At 41.0% G+C, this 20,865-nt stretch overlaps 1 protein-coding gene across 2 annotated transcripts in view; it reads left to right on the forward strand.

The window, feature by feature from the left end:
* Window positions 1-20,865, forward strand: part of SCARB2 (scavenger receptor class B member 2) — a 68,540-nt gene that overhangs the window by 40,938 nt on the left and 6,737 nt on the right. For both annotated transcript variants that reach the window (XM_023637938.2, XM_023637936.2), the window contains exons 5-10: window positions 6,150-6,241; window positions 9,928-10,047; window positions 12,687-12,856; window positions 15,793-15,911; window positions 17,344-17,417; window positions 19,371-19,422. In XM_023637938.2, the coding sequence (XP_023493706.1) occupies window positions 6,150-6,241; window positions 9,928-10,047; window positions 12,687-12,856; window positions 15,793-15,911; window positions 17,344-17,417; window positions 19,371-19,422 (627 nt within the window). The remainder of the gene's footprint in view (window positions 1-6,149; window positions 6,242-9,927; window positions 10,048-12,686; window positions 12,857-15,792; window positions 15,912-17,343; window positions 17,418-19,370; window positions 19,423-20,865) is intronic.

The raw sequence follows: 20,865 nt of genomic DNA on the forward strand, positions 1-20,865 counted from the left end.
TTCTTTTCAGATCGTCCTTATTTGGCTGATGGGGGGCACCCCCAAGCCAGATTCCTCTTCACCTTGGGTTTCTTCCGGAAGACCAAAATTGCCTGGAATTCTGTAGCATACTTGAAAAATAAGGAAGGGTTTTAGTAGAGAAAAAAGGAGAACTTCTACAATTTCAGTGTGTTACCAGCACTGACTTTGAATGAAAAATTTGGCTGTGCCATTAGTCAGGTGTAATTTTACAAAGTGTCGTAAATTTCAGTGTTCAATCCTGGGTCTCATTTTAATGACTTGAGGCCTAACCCCATGGATCAGCCTGACAGACAAATAAGAAACTAAACAGGGACGTGATAGTCTGTTAGAGGTAGGAGCTACTTGTTGGATTTTCAGACATGTCATTTGTGAAAGATGCTGGATAAATTGGAACTGTACATCCTTCATCTGTGGTTCCTTATGCTTGTAATAGAATTTTGTGTCATTCTTTGCAGATTTTATTTACTTTGGCTCGAAACCCAAAATATCAGCATTCAAGTAATTATTATTCAAAGCATATGTTATTGCTGCGGAATGATTTCAAATGAATTAAAATGAAAATCAATTAAAAAATCCACATTGACCCCCACACCCCCCAAAAAACTTGAGTAAAATGGATAGTTGGGAGGTTGGTAAATGACAAACTTAAACTCAAGAAGAAAGTGTTAGATGAGGGTGGGTGCTGGAATTGCGATGAGTTTCCCCATCTTTAAGTCTGTAGCTGCTGTCCGGCTCTAACTACTCAGTCTCACCCTCATGTAATCCCTTAGCATTTCAGTTCCTCTATGGCAAAAGGGGCTAACACTGCCCCTGTGCATTCAGGGATATACAAAACTTAGAAATTGTTCAAACAAAATAGTACACAAGTTGAGCCGGCCCCATGGCACAGCGGTTAAATGCGCGTGTTCCGCTTCTTGGCAGCCTGGGGTTCACCGTTTCGGATCCTGGGTGAGGACGTGGCACTGCTTGGCAAGCCATGCTGTGGCAGGCGTCCCATGTATAAAGTAGAGGAAGATGGGCATGGATGTTAGCTCAGGGCCAGTCTTTCTCAGCAAAAAGAGGAGGATTGGCAGCAGATGTTAACTCAAGGCTAATCTTCCTCAAAGAAAAAAAAAATAGTACACAAGTTTTTAACATTATCTATGCAAGATCCCAGGAGTAGGGTCCTGGTAACCGTAAATCCTTTACTCTGGGTGAGCAGACCCAATAGATGATCCCTAGAAGGTCCCATCTCATAGGCACCCAGCTTCCACAGGACCAGAGGAAGTGCTGATTTCTTGTTAAGCTGAGATTGAACCTCCCTTCTAGAAATAATTTCAGGAGAACTCCTACAGAGAGATACAAAGGTTTCCTGAAGCCCTTTTTGGTCCCAGTGGCTTCTGTCCATCCACCAAGTAGATCCTGTTCCCCATACCTCAGTATTTTTCAAATAATTTTCATGGTATAATTTGCTTTTTTGTTTTTACATCATGACTTCATTGGACTTAAAACTAATATCCTTATATTTTTTAAAAAGTTAACCCACATTTATAGACTGATTAGGAACTTTGCATTTCTGCTTCCCCATGGCAAGGATGTGTTGTTTTATTACTGTTTTCTCTTTCTCTGTCCGTAACCTTTGCTTCTTTTTTGCAAGCACCCCTGGATCTCCACAAGGCCTCAGGGTGAAAAGCCCTGGACCATTGCTCAGTTAGCTTAGTACCTTGAGAGGATTTCCCACCTCTGGGACGAGAGCATGGGACTTAGTCTCGGAGGACCTAGATTTGCGTTCTGACTTTTTCATGTTATAACTGTGGGACTTTTCTGAACCTCAGTTTCATCACTTGTGACTAGAGACTAAAAGTACCCACACTTCAAAGGCCGTTTTGAAAGGCTCAGTGAGAAGTCCATGAAAGTGCTGTGCAAACTATGAATTGCGATACACGGTTTAAGAACCGTGATTCCTTTTCCCCTCCATGACTGGCTCAGAAAATGATCCTGAATTAATGTGAAAGACTAGTATGTTTCCATTTTGGAGCCAGATAAACTGTCTGTAGTGTTGTTGGTTTAAAAAAAGGCAGTGTTTTTTTGTTGTTTTTCATCTATTCTGGCCAAATACCAGCTCTTTAGCCAGGAGCACAGAAGTTCACGCTTGAGCCGTCATTCATTCCGAGACTTTGCTAGGCTGTGCACACCTTCACTGGCTTCGCTGCGCACCCACTGTCTGCACCCCCGGAGCCCGGCCTCAAGTCTCTTAATCCTAGTCGCATTCCGCTGGCCTGCCCCTCTGATGCACTGGGCCTGTACGCCTGTCCATCTGCTCCTCTACACAGTGTGATGCAGAAAGAAAACCTTAGTTACCGCTGTTGAACTCTGTTCCTGCAAAGACTTCAGTGATGAACAACCAAACAATTAATGGACACGTCAGGGTGTGAGAATGAATAGGATGAGGTGAATGTAGAGAGTATGGGCACAGAACTCCTGAGAAAAGGGACCTGACTAAATATCAGATGCTCTTATTTGCAAATGGCAAGGCCTATCACCGTATCTATACTCATTGATTTTAGGGCACCTCTCTTCTCCCTGGCATAAGAGAATTCAAGTGCTTCCTACCGAGTGTGGGTTCTTGGATGTATTAAATTATACTTGTTGGGAAGTATCTTTGAGAGATCAGCCAGTCCAGCTAGTCCCCCTGGGAGGATGGATTATGCTTGGATTAAGCTAGTGCTATGGAGGGTGTAGGCTTGTTCTCAGGCATCCGTAGGAAAGAACATTTCTCAGCCTCCTGCAGTAATATGTTCCTTGAATTCAACCCACATCCTTACCGCCATAACACAAAACCTGTTTATTCCTGCTTGTCTTCAAATAATAAAAGTTCTAGTCAGAGATGGGAAAGCATTCACATTCAGTGCCTGACAGGCAGATAACAGCTGGACAGAACCCTTTTTGAGATACTCTGAAACATTTAGCCCACATCTGACTTAAGTGGAGAACTTCAACAAACAATATATATGCATTTTTTGAATTGCTGGTTCAGCGTTTTTTATATGGGGTATTTGAATTTGCTCCTAAATTGTTGTAATGTTCACATTGCTGCTTTTAGAGAGGAGTCCTTTCTCATGTCTTAAAGTCACGTAAGATTTCATATGTGGGCACAACATGACCATTAAGTAGGTGGACCATGTTGATATATTGACATAGTTGGTGAAATAATGGTAAGTGACAAAAAGAAGAACCCAAGTGGGCAAAAAACGTGAAAAGAGAATTCACAAAGAGTATGAAAGTTTTTTAAGGTGAACAGCTAAATGACATGAGAAAAAAAGTTTAGGCTCAGTGAATACAGAAATGCAAAAAAGGATAAACCATTTTTTTGTTTAACAGAAGTTTAGCAAAGTTTAACAAAAGTGACTTGAGGAATGTAAACTGATTTATTCTGCTATTTCCACCACTTTCCAGCTGGGTGACCTTGAATAACTTGGTTGTGTCTCGAAAGGCTTAAAAATGTTCATGTTCTTTTATCTAGTAATTTTACTTTTATTGGTTTGTTTAGAAAAAAGTACCAAAAAGGTTTTTAGGCATAAAGATATTCATATAACGTTATTTATAGTAGCAGAAAACTTCAGATCTAAATATTGAATAATAAGAGAATGGTTAAATAAATTATTTCCATATAATATTATGAAGCTATTAAATTGTATCTATAAAGAAATTTAGATAACATGGGAAATATTTTACACACTTAAGTAAAAAAGTATATATGAATATATGTATATTCAGATATATACATCTATTGTGTATATATACACAATTGTATATATGAGTAAAAATTGTGTATATAATATATGTATATATGTAATGTACATATATAATATGTGTAATATATATAACTATGATAATATATAGTATATACATTTAACATATAGGGTTAGGACGTGGACGTCTTTGGGGGGGCCGTTATTCTGTCTACCACACTATCTTATGTGATGGTTGTGAGGATTTCATGAGATAATTCATGCAAAAATTTCACATCAGTGCCAGGCATATTATAAATACTCAATAATTGTTAGCTCCTATTACTTTATTATTATGGAGGAGCTAGTACTCATGCGATTTCCCAGAAATCAAAATTCCATCCCCAGATAAAGAATTTGTAAAAATGTATGGAGTGGCTGTATGTGCCCTTAAGAAGTGTAACTTGGAGAGAATACACAGCTGAAGAACGCTAAACTGAAAATGGGGCTGTATTCACACTGCTCTCTTCTAGTGCGGCTGTTCATGCATAACTGGGTCCTGGCCCCAGACTTAGGCTTTCTTATTTTCTATTATTGAGATATAATTCATTTCCCACAAAATTCATCATCCTAAAGTCTACAATTTAGTGGGTTTTAGTATATTCACAAGGTTGTGCAACCACCACCACTGTCTAATTCTAGAACATTTTCATCATCCCCCAAAAAACTCACAGACCCGTTAGCAGTCACTTCTGTTCCCCTCTCCCACCAGTGGGATGGCCCCAGCACCCACTGATCTACTTTCTGTCTCTACGGATTTGCCTATGAACCCATAGAATTTTTTTTTTTTATAGTTCAAAGGTTGGAATCTTTTTTGGTTTTGTAAAGAAAAGTAAGGTTGTGTTTTTTGTTTGAAACAAAACATAAGCAAACCCCTCCCTGCCCAGCCTCTCTCCTGCCCCTGTGGGGTGGTGGGACCACTGGTCCTGGGCAACAGAGGCCAGACTGGCCTGGTCCTGAGAGGAGAGGAGCCGGACACTCTCTGTGTAGGAGCTTCCTCAGAGCCAGAGAGGAAGGGCATTTGGGAATGGAGTTTGGCTTTGTTAGGCGAAAAATAAAATAAAATAACTCAACACACATGCCCATGACACAAATAGGGGCTAAGAGGCACCCCTCTGAGGTGGAACCATCTCTGGCAGTGGGACCTGCATATACAAGTTGGACGGTCATATATTATGGATATTCATATAAATGGAATCATACAACATATGACCTTTGTGTCTGGCTTCTTTTATTTAGCATAATGTTTACAAGGTTCGTCCATGTTGTAGCATGTATCAGCACTTCATTCCTTTTTATGGCCAAGTAATATTCTGTTGTATGGATACCACACTTGGTTTATCTGTTCGTCAGTTGATTTGGGTTGTTTTTACTTTTTGGCTGTTTTGAATAATGTTGCTATGCTGTGAACATTTGTGTACAAGTTTTTGTGTGAACATTGGATGTAGAACTTGAAGTGGAATTCTTTTGGATATATACACATAGAAGTGGAATTTTTGGGTCATTTGATAATTTTATGTTTAAGTTTTTGAAGAGTTGCCAAACTGCTGTCTTCCACAGTAGCTGCAACATTTTACATTGCCACCAGCAGTGTATGAAGGCTCAAATTTCTCTATGTCCTCACCAACACTTGTTATTTCCTTTTTTATTTATTCCCATCTTAGTGGGCGTGAAGTAGTACCTCGTGGTTTTTGATTTGCGTTTCCCGAATAACTAATGATGTTAAGCATCTTTTTATGTACTTATTGGCCATTGAATGTTTTTTCTTTGGAGAAATATCTCTTTAAATCCTTTGTCCATTATTTAATTAGACTCATACTTTTTAAAACCATAAAGTAATAATACAGTTAATGTGATATTTAGCAAAACAATCACTCTATTCCTTAGTTCTGTTTCAGCCTCACATAGCAATTAGGCCCCACTAGAACAGTCTCATGAAGATTAAATTTGCTAGTTACTGTGTCAGGGTTCTCCAGAGAGACAGAAACAATGGGAGATCATGTCTATGTTATGCAGTTGTGGGGACCGGCAAGTGGCAAGTCTGGAATCCATAGGACAGGCTGGCAGGCTGGAAACTCAGACAGATTTCTATGTTGCAGTCTCGAGACTTCCTTTTTCTCCAGGAACCTCACATTTTGTTTGTAAAGCCTTCAGCTGATTGGCTGAGCTCACCCACATTATCGATGGTAATCTCTTGTACTTAAAGTCAACTGACTGTAAATGTTAACCACATCTCCAGAATACAGCAACATCTGGACTAGTGTTTGACCAAACAGCTGGGCACCATAGCCTAGCCAAGTTGACACGTAAAATTAACCATCACAGTTACTTTAAATGATCCTATTTGCTTATTTTCAGAAAAATGGTACTAATGATGGAGACTATGTCTTTCTAACTGGAGAAGACAATTACCTTAACTTTTCAAAGATTGTGGAATGGAATGGAAAAACGTAAGTCTGATGATTTATCAGTGTAATTAGTTTTTCAATTTTCATTTAAAGTGAGCATCCACTTATGCATTATTTCAAAAAAATTCTAGCACTGAAAAGTTTTTGGATGAGAAATCTATAAATATGTAAAATAACTTTATAATTATTATTTTATAAATCAGCGTTGGCATTATGTACTTTACAAATGAAATATTAATGATTTGTAGATTTATCATGGCTCGGTGTGAATTACCGGCCAGTGAAAGTGTCACTCTTCTGCTTAGTCATTGAATGCCATGTAGCTGCAGCATAAATACTTTCAAACCTCTATGCACACATCTTTTGGGGGAAGGGAAGAAGTTCATTTTTTAATTTGATTTAGTGATTGTGGCTTGTTTGTGTATTTTTCTTTGAAGATGAAATACATTTGAGTTCAGTATTATAGCATTTCAAAAATTTATTATAATATTTATAACTTATAAAAAAACTACTTCCAAAAAGGAGCTGAGGCAGCTTGCAATAAAGCTATATATAAAATAAGATAATTTTTTGTCAGAGAAATTAGAAACCTTTGAGAGAAAAGGAAGCTACTTCTTCAGGGACTGAGGTCAGAGTTCTATTCTTGAATATTAAATTTACTTCTAAGCTTCCCAGGAATACAGGCAAAAAACTGGTGTGAAATATAGGGGAACTCTGTGCTATCTTTGCAACTTTTCTGTAAATCTCAAACTATTTTTAAATAAGAGGCTTATTTAAATTTTAAAAAGTACACATGTCTCTGTACTAAACATGCTTGCAAGGAACTCCCAAGGAACTGGCAACAGTGTTGCCTGTGGAGGGGCAGCTGGATGACTGGGATGCTGGGCCGGGAGGGAAATTTACTTGTAAACAGGATATAGCTGGATTTTGTTTTAAACACAATCTATTTTCTTTCCAGTCTTTTAATAGGAGAGTTTAATCCTTTTATATACATGTTATAATTACTGGCATATTTACGGTATAATGATATATTATTTAATATATTTGGACTTTTTTTTGTTTATGTCTATTCTATCCTTAGATTTTTATGATTCATGTTTAACAATATTTTCCTAACAAAGTCTAAAGCTATTTGTTGTCTGTCTTTTCCTTCCAAACAGGACGGTAAGTTTACTCATTTCTTAACGCACACGCATCTTCCATGTTATTCTTCTCTACAACTTGTTTTGCTGTCTTAGGAAGCCAAATATGAGTAAAAATTTCATTATTTTTATAGTCAATAATTAAATGTACCAACATATTTTATTAATTTTTTTTCCCATTTGTACATTGGTTCTCAACCAGAGGCAGTTTTGCACCCCCAGGGGACGTTTTGTGATGTCTGGACACTTTTCTTTTTTGAGGAAGATTAGCCCTGAGCTAACGTCTGCCGCCAATCCTCCTCTTTTTGCTGAGGAAGACTGGCCCTGAGCTAACATCCATGCCCATCTTCCTCTACTTTATATGTGGGACGCCTACCACAGCATGGCTTGACAAGCAGTGCCGTGTCTGCACCCGGGATCCGAACCCGTGAAGCCCGGGCCATCGAAGCGGAGCATGGGAACTTAACCTCTGTGCCGCCAGGCTGGCCCCCCTCCATTGGCTTTTAATATCTATTCTTTTCCTTGGCCTTTTACAGTTTTACTACAACATATCAGATTTGAATTTATTTTTATTTATCCTGTTTGGCCCTTGGGGCATGCTTTCAATCCAAGGCCTCATATCTTTCTTAAAGTTTGGAAAACTTTCAGCAGTTCTCTCTTAACTTACTGCTTCTCTGTTATTTACTCTAGTCTCACCCTCCCCCCCAAAATCTATTAAACCTTTATCGGAGCCTCCCAATCTATTCTCTGTATCTTAATCTTTTAATTTTTCATTTTTTTGAACAAATTACTTAGAACTATCTTCCAATTAACCATCTCTCTCTAGTTATGTACTGTCTAGAGTTTTATATAGAGGTTTTTTTTTCAGAAACTGTCTTTATTTCTAAGATTCTATTTTTCCTTTTTTGGATCTCTCTACTGTTGTTTCATTTTTGCCTTTTTAATAATTTACCATTCATTTTCTAAGGATGTTATTCTTTCGTTTGTCTGTTTGAGGATACTAAACAATATATTTATTTAAAGTATTAGCCAAATTGTTCAAGTATTTGAATTTCTTCTAAAGTGAATTCATCTTCTCCTTGTTGATTTTGTTGCCTGTCTCTTAGCATAGCTTTTATTTTTTTTAAAAAAAAAATGTTGATTTGCAGAATTATTTTCGTTGGGATGTCAGTCCGTATCAATGTGTGTCTGTCCGTCTATCCTCTTCCCTCTCCCTATGTAGTAGTTTTGCAGTTGCCTCCACGTAACCCACCCTGGAGCCCCCTGTACACCCAGTGCACACGGGTGGGCCTCTTACCCACAGCTCTGCAGGGCCATCACAGACCCAGCCACAGTCAGCATAGCTGGACTCAGGTTCTGGTCATGAGGCCTGTCTGGGGCTCCCTGCCCCCCAGGACTCGGCTTTGTACCTGTTTAACTCCACACGGCAGGTGGAAGCTGCTTTCTTTGGCCTCTCTTTTTTTTTTTTTTAAAGATTTTATTTTTTCCTTTTTCTCCCCAAAGCCCCCCGGTACAGAGTTGTGTATTTTAGTTGTGAGTCCTTCTAGTTGTGGCATGTGGGATGCCGCCTCAGAATGGCTTGATGAGCGATGCCATGTCCGCACCCAGGATTCAAACTGGCAAAGCCCTGGGCCGCCGAAGCAGAGTGCATGAACTTAACCACTCGGCCATGGGGCCGGCCCCTGGCCTCTCTTAATGAGCAGGGAATCCCTGCCCCGAAGACCCTGATTTCAAGCCCTTGGTGGACCTCCTTGAATCTTTATTAACCTCAGGAGCTAAACTTCCAGTTCGTCTCCTTGCTTCCAGATCTGCAGCCCTGTGGGCCAGTAGCTTTAGCCCAACTCCCCACTTTGCATTTATCATCTTTTTACTGTCTAGGGAGATGTTCGTGTTTGAGTATAGTGTAGACCTTCTGAATTTCTCTTTTGGGTTTTGTCAGCCCCTGTTCTGTTTGTGCTTGGAAGAGGCCCTCGATTCATGAACTTAGAGGGCCACCTTGAGCAGAAGTTGGGGGAATCACTATTTATTGCCTCTCCTTTCCTTTCTTTTGCATTTTGTGCCATTATTAAAAAAAATTAACTTTAAAAACCCTACTATCTCAACTGTGCTTTTAGCGAGTATGAAGTTGATTCAATCTTAAGCTTTCTTGTGGCCCAGGAGAGTCCTCCATTAATTCTGGAACAGAGAACTGTTCTGCGAGGAGACAGAGTTAATTCCCTGCCATGAATATTGAAGAGGTGGGCATATCTGGCCAGAGCTCATCTCTCAGTGGGCTGGCTCTGGACAGGGCTGTTGTTCGTGCTCAGTTGGATCACTGCTTTCGGAAATGGATATTTCTAAACCTCTACGTAGGCTACTCTTCTTTGGAGGAAGGAAGGAGGGATTTTTGGCTATCATTTCCATCAAAATTCAGGGACCAGGGGTCTCCTTTTCCCCATCTTGATTCAACCCTAACCAATATCACGCTGTGTCTGCATATGAATAGTTAGCCAGCTCCCAGTTAAGTCTTGAAAAGTCCTGAGCATTTGAAAAAATCTAAAATCAAATTTGATTGTCTTGACTCTTGCTTGTGCTTATCAATTACAGGTCACTTGACTGGTGGACAACAGACAGATGCAATATGATTAATGGAACGGACGGAGATTCTTTTCATCCGTTAATAACCAGAGACGAAGTCCTTTATGTCTTCCCATCTGATTTTTGCAGGTAAGAACTTAACAAGTTCCTTGACTGCAAGACCACCCAAAGTGTGAAGACCACATGTAGCTACACTTACCAGGTGTAGCTATTTATGCTTCATCAGTGATAAGTGCTGATGGCATGTAGAGAGGCTATGTGGTGTCGTGGTTCACAGCAGAGCCTGACTGCATTGGTTTGAATATTGGCCCTACCACTTACAGCTGTGACCTTGGGAAAGGGAGGCCACTCTGTGCCTCAGTTTCCTCATTTGTAAAATGAGGGTAGAAATAGTTGCCTACCTTGGGAGTTGTTATGAGGACAGATGAGTTACTGTTAGTAAAATACTTAGCCCAGGGTCTGTCACACAGGAAATAATATTAAGTGTTGCTGTCAGTTCTTATGATACACTCTGTCAAGCAGGAAATTTGACCTAGTCTTTTTCCAGTCAACAGGTAATCGCTACCTAGAAGATAAGTAAATCATACTGCTGCCCCTCTTTCCGAGTTTGTAGCTGTTTGCTCACCTGTAACCTTCCCCTCGATCGTATTTGCCCTCCCTTGCCCTGTAATCCCTCCCTCTCTCCTGCCTGCTCCTTCTCTACACATGAATGTGATTGAGTCTCCTCGGTGGGAAGAAAGCAGCCTCCTCTCCACCCTGGTTCCCCTCTCGCATCGTCTGCTCCACCTCCCGCCCTTCATCCTCAAACTGCTTGGATGAGTGGCTTCCTCACGCAGCCTCCATTTCCTCTCCCACTCAGTCCTGCAAGGCTTTCTGTGAAACTTCTCCTCAAAGTCTGAGTGACCTAGTCTCAGTGGACACTGTTGATTCAATATTCTCAAACACGGCCATCCTCCTGGGGTCTCATAGCTTACATAATCGCACCACCTACCCAGTCAGCCCTGCCAGAAGCGTCAGTGGTGCTGTAAATTTCACCTCTCTTTTGCGCGTAATCAGTCACCAAGTGCTGTCAGTTCCTGCTCAGAAATAGTTCTTACGTTCATCCCCACCTCTCCACTCCGCCATCTGTACCACCATCTAGACCCTTTCCATCTCTCCTACAGAATAGCCCAGTCACCTTCAGGCTGGCCGGTGTCTTTAACAAATGTTTGTGGAAGGACTGAAGGGAGAGAAAGCACAATTGAGTGCAATGAATGGAACACGGGAACCTAGGAGGACAGTAGGAGGTCTTTAAAAAAGATTTGGCACAGAGGAAACACACTCTTATCTGGTACAACCACTTTGAAGAGCCAGTGGCAATGTTTAGTAAACCAAAGACATGCAAACTCCATCATTCTTCAGTTTTCTTCTAGTAGGTTCCAGGCCTGAAGAAGTCTGTATATAAATGCAAGGAGACATATACAGCAATGTTCATTGCAACATTGCTTGTAGTAGTGAAAAATTGGAAGCAATACAAGTGCTTATAAAAAGGAGAATATAAATAAATAGTGGTATATTCATATGATGGAATATCATAAGGGATTTAAAATGCAAGAAACAGAGTTATGTACATTCATGTAATACATCCTAAAAATATAACAGTGAATGAGAAAGCAAATTACAGAAAGAGAATATAGCATACTGTTTATATAACACTTAGAAATAGCAAACAGTGCCACATATTGTTTATGAGTAGGCATGTATGTAAAAGTGTAAAGACCTGAATGGGAAGGATAAACCCCAAATTCAGGAGAGTGGTTACCTCTAAGGACTCAGAGAAGGACTAGAATCGGGAGTGCTGCACAGAGAGCTTCCGTTGTATCCATAATATATTTTCCATTTATCTGAATGGTATTTGTTATAAAAGGTATTTATTATAATATTTTCTCTATTTTTGTTTGCTTAAAATATTTCATTAAAAAAACGTTGTAGAGGTGGGATGTGCAGTGGATGGCAACATCCGTGTTATTCACAACCCTGCGAGAGATGGATTCATCTGGTCCCAAGGTGAAAAAGTGAGGCACCTGGAGCCCTTCCCCTCGGCCTTCAGGGGAAAGGGCTTTGTCAGTTAGTTGCTCAGGGGCTGTGGGAATAGGAGGATGGTTAGTGTGATATGGGTCTCCTGTTTGAAACTCTGTAACAACTGAAGGCAGAATTGTTTGAACTCCATTGAAATAAATGACTGGGGAGAAATATAGAAACTATTTTTATTTGGGGGAAATGGGTATCAAAGGATGCCTCCTGATCAAGTATCTGTCTAATGTGGTGCTTTTCCAGGCCCTGGGAATCCTCCAGGCCAAACCCTTCGCTGCCTGGTCTGCTCCTGCTCCTCTGCCGCCTCTCTGCTGCCTTTTCTTTGCTTCTGCTTCATCCACGCTGCCATGTGTCCATGCTGGTCTACATGGCTCTTTTATTTCTCTCAACATGCGTCTCCATTCGAAAGGTCATCTTCTTAATTTTCTACCATACATTATTTTTTTTATCTTGGCCTTGTTTGGATATTATCATAGTTGCTACATCTTAGGCATCTTTCAATCCAGTTCATCTTCTACTTTATGACACATTGAGTGGGTTGAGCTCCTTTCAAGCTTTCTTTTGCATCTTCATTTTCCACTGACCCCGTAAGCTTTCAGCCACGTTGTACCTGAGAACGGATGCTAGCTTACTGATTTGGGGCAGATGACACTGACTGGAGCCCACATTGACTTTATAATCTTACCTCCTAACAGGTCAGTGTATATAACTTTCAGTGACTTTGAGAGTGTCCGGGGACTGCCTGCCCTTCGGTATAAGGTGCCCGCAGAAATATTAGCCAATACCTCCGACAATGCCGGCTTCTGCATACCTGAAGGAAACTGCTTGGGCTCAGGAGTTTTGAATGTCAGCATCTGCAAGAATGGTAAGAACTCAGACAGGGGACCTGATGATGAGTGTCCAGAAGGTGGGATTGGTGTTCTTCCCCAAAGACTGTCATCAGCCCAGTAGAAAGAACGATTCTGACCTGTCAAGAACAGTGTTTCGTAGGACAGCTATAGAATGGTAAAAAAATGCTTGGCTTTTCTGTAATGCTTTTTCTTGCTAGAAGACCATGTTGTGTTTTCTCTGGGCAATAGTGTATATGTCTTAACAGTCATAAAAGCTCATCTTTACTGAGCATTTGCACTAGTCACTGTTCAGCTAGTCGTTGTTCTAAATGGTTTCTATATTTATGTGTAGTTAGTACATATAAAGCATTAACTCATTTCATGTTCAAAACAATGCTAAAAGAGAAGTGGAGAACTCACTAACAAGTACAGATCTTGGTAAAGATTCTCAATGATTTCAAAGCAGAGTTAGTTTTAAACCCTGACTACAAATTTCCTGGTGTTTCTCTTTCTTTCCTTTTTTTTTTTTTTTTTGGTGAGGAAGGCTTGCCTAGAGCTAACATCTGTTGCCAGTCTTCCTCTTTTTTTTTTTCCCTCCCCAAAGTCCCAGTAGAGAGTTGTATATCCTAGTTGTAAGTCATTCTAGTTCTTCTATGCAGGATGCTGGCAGAGCTTGGCTTGATGAGCAGGTTATATGTCCATGCCCAGGATCCAAACCAGCAAACCCCACGCTGCTGAAGGGGAACACGCGAACCTGACCACTTGGCCACAGGGCTGGCACCCCGGTGTTTCTTAATGTCTGAGACACTCTGCTCCTTTCTGGGAATGAGGCAGAATTATCAGTGGTACAACTGACAGAAGCATTTTCTTCATCCTAAGGACTAGTTTTAACCATCATATGTTGCATGATTATTCATAGTAGCCTTGCTAGATAGACATCCAGTGGGCTCTTTTCATAATTGTGGAAACCAGGGCTCAGGGAGGGAACATGATTTTTATCGGGTCCTTTTCTCTGAGCAAATCCCTGCTGGCAGTGAGGGTCTTCCCTTATTTGTCCGTGATTCCTCTCAGGCTACCATTCCTCTTTCAAGTTTCTCTTGAGAAACTGGGTAACTGCTTTCTCCTCAATAAAGTTGTCCTTTTCTCCTGAATAAAGTAACATGCTGACTTTTGCTCCCTTGTCTGATTAACTTGAAAATCTCCTTTCGGGATAAGGCTGAAGGTCAGTGGTATACGTGCCCATCCTTGTCTCATGGGGCAGTGGCTCCCAAACCTGGTCTTGCATCAGAATTATCTGGAGAATCATTAAAAATATCTGTCCCAGAGCCCACATACTAGGCCCCAAAATCTGTATTTTTAACTTGAGCTCCAGGTGATTCTCATGAAGATGGTGCCTACAGTTTGGGCACCCCTGTGCCAGGGAACATGGCAGCCATTACCTGGAGATGAGACCCACGTGAATGGGAACAGGTTGCTGCTTCTGACCTCGCCTGCTGTCTGACCGGGTGAATGGTCCTGAAACCGTGCCGGGAGTTTGAAAGCTCTGAGACCTCTGGCCAAGGCACAAAGGGGGACATATCTTCCTTGTTGTTTTATGAACGTTCTGCTTCCTCAAGAAGTTGATGTCAGAATCAACAGGAAGATTCCACTTTGCAGCAGTCCAACCTCTTGCTACAAACCTTTTCCTCTTGCTTCTTATGTATTCCCGAGTGTGGACAGAAGCGTTAAACTCACCAGGATTATCCTCAGCTGTTTTGAATTCCGCAGGAGCACATTTTGGGTAATGAGATGAGGGAGTATTCTTGGGTGAGGCAGGTAGGGTTTGAGTCCTGTTCTATTTGTTAGCAAATTGGCCAACTTGACGAAGGAAGGTTCCAGACGTCTGTTTTCTCATCTGTAAAATGGGAGTGATGATTGCTTGCTTGGAAGGTTGTGTCAAGGTTAGAGATAATGTATGTCAAATACTCAGGACACTGTCTGGCCCTTATTAAGTTCTCAACAGATCTTTAAGAACACATTTTAAAGGTTACTGTAGGTCACAAAGAAGGAAGTCATATCTTTGTGAAACTGTTTAGCAATAAAGAGCAAAACTCGTGTATGTGACAAATGATGTGTATCTTGAGCCATGAGCTGGTGGATATGTAAGCAGAGTTAAATTATTTGCCAGTAAGTTAGTTTCTCCAAAAATATTTTTACCTGGCAGCAATTATTGAGTTCCTCTCTCCTCTTAAATAGCAAAATCTAGAATAGGTTTCCTTTAATAACTTGGTTCCCTGTGTTTCTTAAAATGAATAGGAAAGAAAAAAGAAAACACCAGAGTCTTCTTGTGGGCAGACCTTAATCTAGCCAGAGGCTGGGCAGATGGCATGACCAGGCAGAGTCCTAAAAACTTCTGCAACATCATATGCAGGAGAACAAAGCCTCTCTTAGCTAAAACAAAACGGGGGGGAAAGGCGGGGGGAAGACCATTTACTGGTAGAGAATGTGGTTGAAACAGGTGCTTTGAGATGGGATTGGCTCATTCAGTCAGACTTCTGCCTCCGTCACCTCGTAGCTGCATGTCCCTGGGTACATTTTCTAACTTCTCTGAACCTCACTTTCCTCAAATGGAAAATGAAGATAATGGTTCTAACTTCATAGGGCTGCTGGGGACGTTAATTAAAATAATGTGCATAAAGCATTTACATCTTACAGATTCAGCAAATGTTTGTTGAAGAATAATTTAGCCAGGACTTCAGTGTATATTGTTGGATAAAATGATGTGGGGGTGAATGAGATGTCAGGAAATGCAGTGTAAGTCCCAGACTAGGCAGTGTGGCATGGAATTGCGGTCTGCCCCTCTTCCCCACCCAGGTTTGTTTATGTCTAACTTTCCGCCCCACCTTGGGAAGCAGGTTTGTGGTCAGGAGCTTTGTCTTCATCTTGGACTCTTAAGAGCCACACCCTCATCTCTGTTTTCCTTCACACGCAGGTGCACCTATTGTTATGTCTTTCCCACACTTCTACCAAGCAGATGAGAAGTTTGTTTCTGCCATAGACGGCATGCATCCAAACAAGGACTACCATGAGACATTTGTGGACATTAATCCTGTGAGTACACGCGTCCTCCTGGTGAAAGAGCGTGTGTTTTATTCTGTCTGTCTATACGGTGTTCCCCAGTTTAGTCCTGAGCACTCGTAAGAAAATGAAAATTCCTTTCATCTACATTCGCGTGGAGGAAGCTCAGCTCGGTGCAATGTGGTGTGTGGCCTCAGAGCCCTGTGGTTAGAAGGCTGGATTCTGTGGATCTGATATGCAGAAATATCAGCAAACCTGCTTTAACAAGCAAGCGACAGTGAAAGTTCCATCATTAGAAACAACTGAGACTGGACCCGCGTGACCTGGTCCACCTTCTGTCGCCAGAAGAAGATTGGACCTGAACACATGCATTTGTCCCATCGGGGCACAGATCAGCAAGGTTGAAGACGTTCCTCTGCTTTGCCAGGCGTATTGTAGTTGAAATTTAAATATGTATATTAGCTTCAGTCACTTTTGGCAAACCTCTTTCTACAGGAACTTTTGAGAGTTTCTTATGTTAAGGTAAAAGGTATCAGATATGCATGTACTTTAATCCTGTATTCACAGAGGAGAAAAAGTAAAACCGTGTTAAAAAGGATGTGAATGGCATTTCACAGTGTGAGAGCCCTTACTGTAGGAACTGAACTAAAGGTCAGATATCTTCGTTCATGGGCTTTTGAACACATGGCACAAGACAAGAAAAGTGAAAACAGTCCTTTAGCACAGCAATGCATGGGGACTTGGCTGTTAGCTCCACTCATTGCATTTGTGTCTAAGAAACTGGTGGTCGTATCTTTTTGTGAATAAGATCTGGAGTGGTTTTTTTTCCCTTTTCTCTCTTAGCCATCAGTCAGTTCCTTTTCATCAGCCAAACTGTTAGGAGGTGCTTGTCCCCAAGGGCTAGGCGCAGCCCCATAACCTTAGCGCAGAGGTGGAGCTGTCACGGGGACCATGGCCACCAGTGCACCTGACCCTCCCTGCCCTGTTGGGTGGGCCCCGACCATACTTGGGCACCATTCTCTAGCTGTGACCACCATCCTCTTAGCTCTCTGGACATCTGAGAGATATCCAGAGCTGACAAGGTATCTGCTGGATCCCCCTCCTGCTGGGGTTCTCGAGGGCTCTGCTATTCAAAGTGGCAGCATCACCTGGGAGCTTGTTAGAAATGCTCAGTCTCAGGCCCCACCTGCGATGCACTGAATCAGGACCTGCATTTTAACAAGGTCCCCAAGAACCCACATGCATAGTAAAGCTTGAGAAACATTCCTCTACCAGGCACCTAACACAACACAGGGCACAGTTCTTGTTCTGTCCTGAGGTCGCTTTGTCCTTGTCCCACTCTATCAGATGTGGTGGTGGCCACCCTGTTTATCAGAACCACACGTAAATGATGCTCTATTGAAAAAAGTTGTGTTTGTGGTTTTAATAAATCCTAATGTTGTCTTTCCGTTTCTCTAATTTACAGTTGACTGGCGTTATCCTAAGAGCTGCCAAGAGGTTCCAAATCAACGTTTATGTCAGAAAATTAGATGAGTTTAGGTAAGTTTTGCTTCCTTCTACAGAGGCAGAGGGTAGAAACATTTTGCTACGTTGACTTTCTAGTAGGGTCGATATTGGGAGGGGTGCAGCCCACTTCCTAACTCTGCTCACCCCTGCCCTTCAGGATGAGGTGAGATCAGCATTTTCATAGGCTGCCTCGGTCTTGGAATTCACTTATTTTATTTAACCAAACATGTATAGAGTGCTTTCGGTGGATCAGGTATTGTTCTAAGTACTTTGCATCTATTAACTCATTTATTCTTCCCAATAACCCTCTATTATCCCCATTTTACAGATGAGGGAACCCAGGCACAGAGAAGTTAAATAACTTGCCAGGACCCACACAGCTCTTAAGGCCAGAGTCTGCTCTTCCCCAGGGCACCAAGCAGTTCCCTCGCCGGGACTCTGTTGCCTCCCCTCCCTTCTTTCCTGCTGCTCCCACCCAGGGCCAGCCACGAGCTCTCAGTCGGACAGTTAGAACAGTGTGCTGAGTCTAGCCCTTCCTCCCGCTCTCCCTCCAAAGAGCACTGCTTGATTAGGATTCCTAAGTATAATCTCTGCTTAAACTTTGCAATGGGAATTTTTGGATATGAGAAAATGCTTATGATTTAATGTTGTATGAAAAAACAGGATGTAAAACTATATGTAATATCATATGTCTCTATCTATCTATTCTTTCTATCTGTAGTCTATCTAACCATCGACACAAGTAACCAATAATCAATCTATAGATTAAAAACGGGGTGAGTTTACTGTGTGAGTCAGCTGGAGGACCATGGTCCGGAGGCACTCTCTCCACCAGGGAAGAAAGCACGGAGGAGAAATGGCTATATACCCTTTCAGAACAGGGAGCGTACATCACACATGACAGGAATGCTTGCTTTGTCTTTCCTGCAGTCACAGGATGTTTTGCGGTGCACACAGCAGGTCACTCTGACCATGGCTTTGGGGAAGGGATGCTGATCTTGAGAGAAATCCTGATATGGGAGGGAGGCATTTGTCCCTGTCTTTAAAGGCAGCACTCCTTGCTCTGAGAGACTCTTCACTGTTTAAAGCAGACGTGCAATGCGGGCTTCACGGGCTGTATCGGGCCATTCTGGAAAAAGTTCAGGCTGATTCAGTTTTAAACCAAAATGGCTTCCTCATATACCTCAGTGTATTAACTTTCCTTATTAGTTTTATTGCTTTTCATTTATTCCATCATAACTAGCTATCTATCTATAAAACTTGGTTGGTTCCCCATCACATTTGCCAGATTTAACCCCACATGTCATGAATCTTTCCAGGAAGCATATGTGGTTTGTAAGAATGCATTTTGTCACCTGTGTCTGCATTTCTGAGGCAGTATTTAGTAGTTAAGATCTAGAGCCGTAGAATCAAAATGGAATTACAATCCAGGCTTCACCACTTACTTGTGGTGGTGGTCGGCAAATTGCTCTGAGCCATCATCTCTTCATCTTAAACCTGGGATAGTAATATCTACTGCATGGGACTACTGTGAGCATTAAACGAAATAAGTCCACGGAACGCCAGGCGCAGAGCTGGTGCCTGGCAAAGGCTCGGGAAGTGGTTGCTCTGGGCTCTGTGAAGACGACACTTAGTGGCTTGATTACAAAAGATTCTGAGGAATGGCAGCATTGTTCTGGCGGCTGTTGCCTCCTCTCTGATAACTCTTGGGAGAATAGTAATCATTTTGATGAATTTGCTCTCAGGATCTTGTGTTTAGTTAAAAACACTTTACGTAAATGTGCCAGACTTGGAATTGTCAGACTGACAAATTGGAATCTAACTTCTGATTGGTAAGTGTTTGCAAAGATAATTAAGAAGTCTGCATCAATTCTGGTTAATTTAATGAAATGTGTGCTGGAGTTTTTATATAAACTTATCTTTCCAGACCAGTGTGCCATTACAATGAAGATGTCTAGAAAATAATCTCATCTTTTGTCTTTGTAGTGAAACAGGAAACATTAGAACCTTGGTTTTCCCCGTGATGTATATCAATGAGGTAAGTCCTGGGAGGGAGTCCCGGGTGTGTTTTAGCTGTGGAAGCTTGGGAAACTTCCCTTATGATGTCCACTATTGTAGCTACGTGTAACTTAAGATGTGAGACAGGGGAAAGGGGATTTTTAAAAACCTGCTTGTCCTCAGAAAACTTCTGTTTGTATGTTTACATGAAGTGGCCTTCCATGAGATTTGAAAATGGCAGAAAGAAATTTCCCTTCTCAAGAGCATTATTTGGGTAAAACTCCTTTCTGGGAAGCTGGTTATGTGAGAAACATAATGTAAATCAATAGCCATATAATAAATAGCCTCGGATAGATGTCCAGTTCAGCCTCTCGTGGGGTCTCCTCCGTCTTTGAAACCCTGCCAGTTTGTAAAATGCAGTCAGTTTACCGATCATTGTTGAGGAGGAGGGAAAGAGAGTAAAATTAAAATGGTTTGCAGCATTACATGAAAATTTTATGTAAATTGGTTAAAGCAATGATTAAATAAATGGTTGAAGAAGTGATTAAATAAATCACAATACGTGCCCACTGGTTTCAGCGATACTGGTTGCCTTATCCTTCATCATAGCACAGAGTTTTTTCCTACTTTCTGGTAAACAAATATATATCATGAATTTTAGGAAACAGTTCTTGTCTTAGTTGAAACAACAGGAGTTTCCCTGAAGAATTATTTCTTTCATAGTGTACCTACAGAAATTTTATCCATAAATGTTATGTATAAGTTGAAGTTTTATAAATAAAAGCATATTCTGAAAGCTCAGGAAGCACCTGCTATTTAAGATACTTGTGATCAACTCTTTTCCAGATTACATATCACATTTACTGTATGTAGTTCTGTCTCCTTAATTTTCCTCTCTCTTCCACCCAGTTTTGAGGGGAAAATTGCAGCCTTTTTTTTTTTTTTTTAAATTGCAGCCTTTTTTCCTCTCAATAAATTCTTGATTGGCTGGCTTCTGTTGCTAACAGCTGCGTATTTCAAAGTTTTTATTATTTTTCTCTATTCCTTAAAAATACTTGTTCTTTTTAGAAAATTTAGTAACAGAGATTAGCAAGAAAAGGGAAAATAAAAGTCACTTTTCACAAAACTTGAGCTAGACTGACATATTGTCTTTAACTTGCTTTATTTTCTCAACAATGTGTTGTAAAATTTTTGCTGATAATGACTTTGTGAAAAATCACTCAATGTTTTACAGTTTGTAAAACTAACTTGTGGTCTTTATAGAACTCTTAGGAAATTTAAAAAATACTTACTAAGCGAATCACTGTATGAGCATGGAATCGTTATCTTGTACACCTGAAACTAATATAATATGTCAGACCTCAATTAAAAAAGAATTTAAAAATATTTAAAAAGTGAGTCACTGACAAGCCTGTCCCTCAGAGACAGGTACAGCTGACATCTGCTTCCGTTGCCTCTTACTGTTTCTCTGGTTTTGATATTA

This window comes from Equus caballus, chromosome 3 (genome assembly GCF_041296265.1).
Source record: "Equus caballus isolate H_3958 breed thoroughbred chromosome 3, TB-T2T, whole genome shotgun sequence".
Taxonomy (NCBI): domain Eukaryota; kingdom Metazoa; phylum Chordata; class Mammalia; order Perissodactyla; family Equidae; genus Equus; species Equus caballus.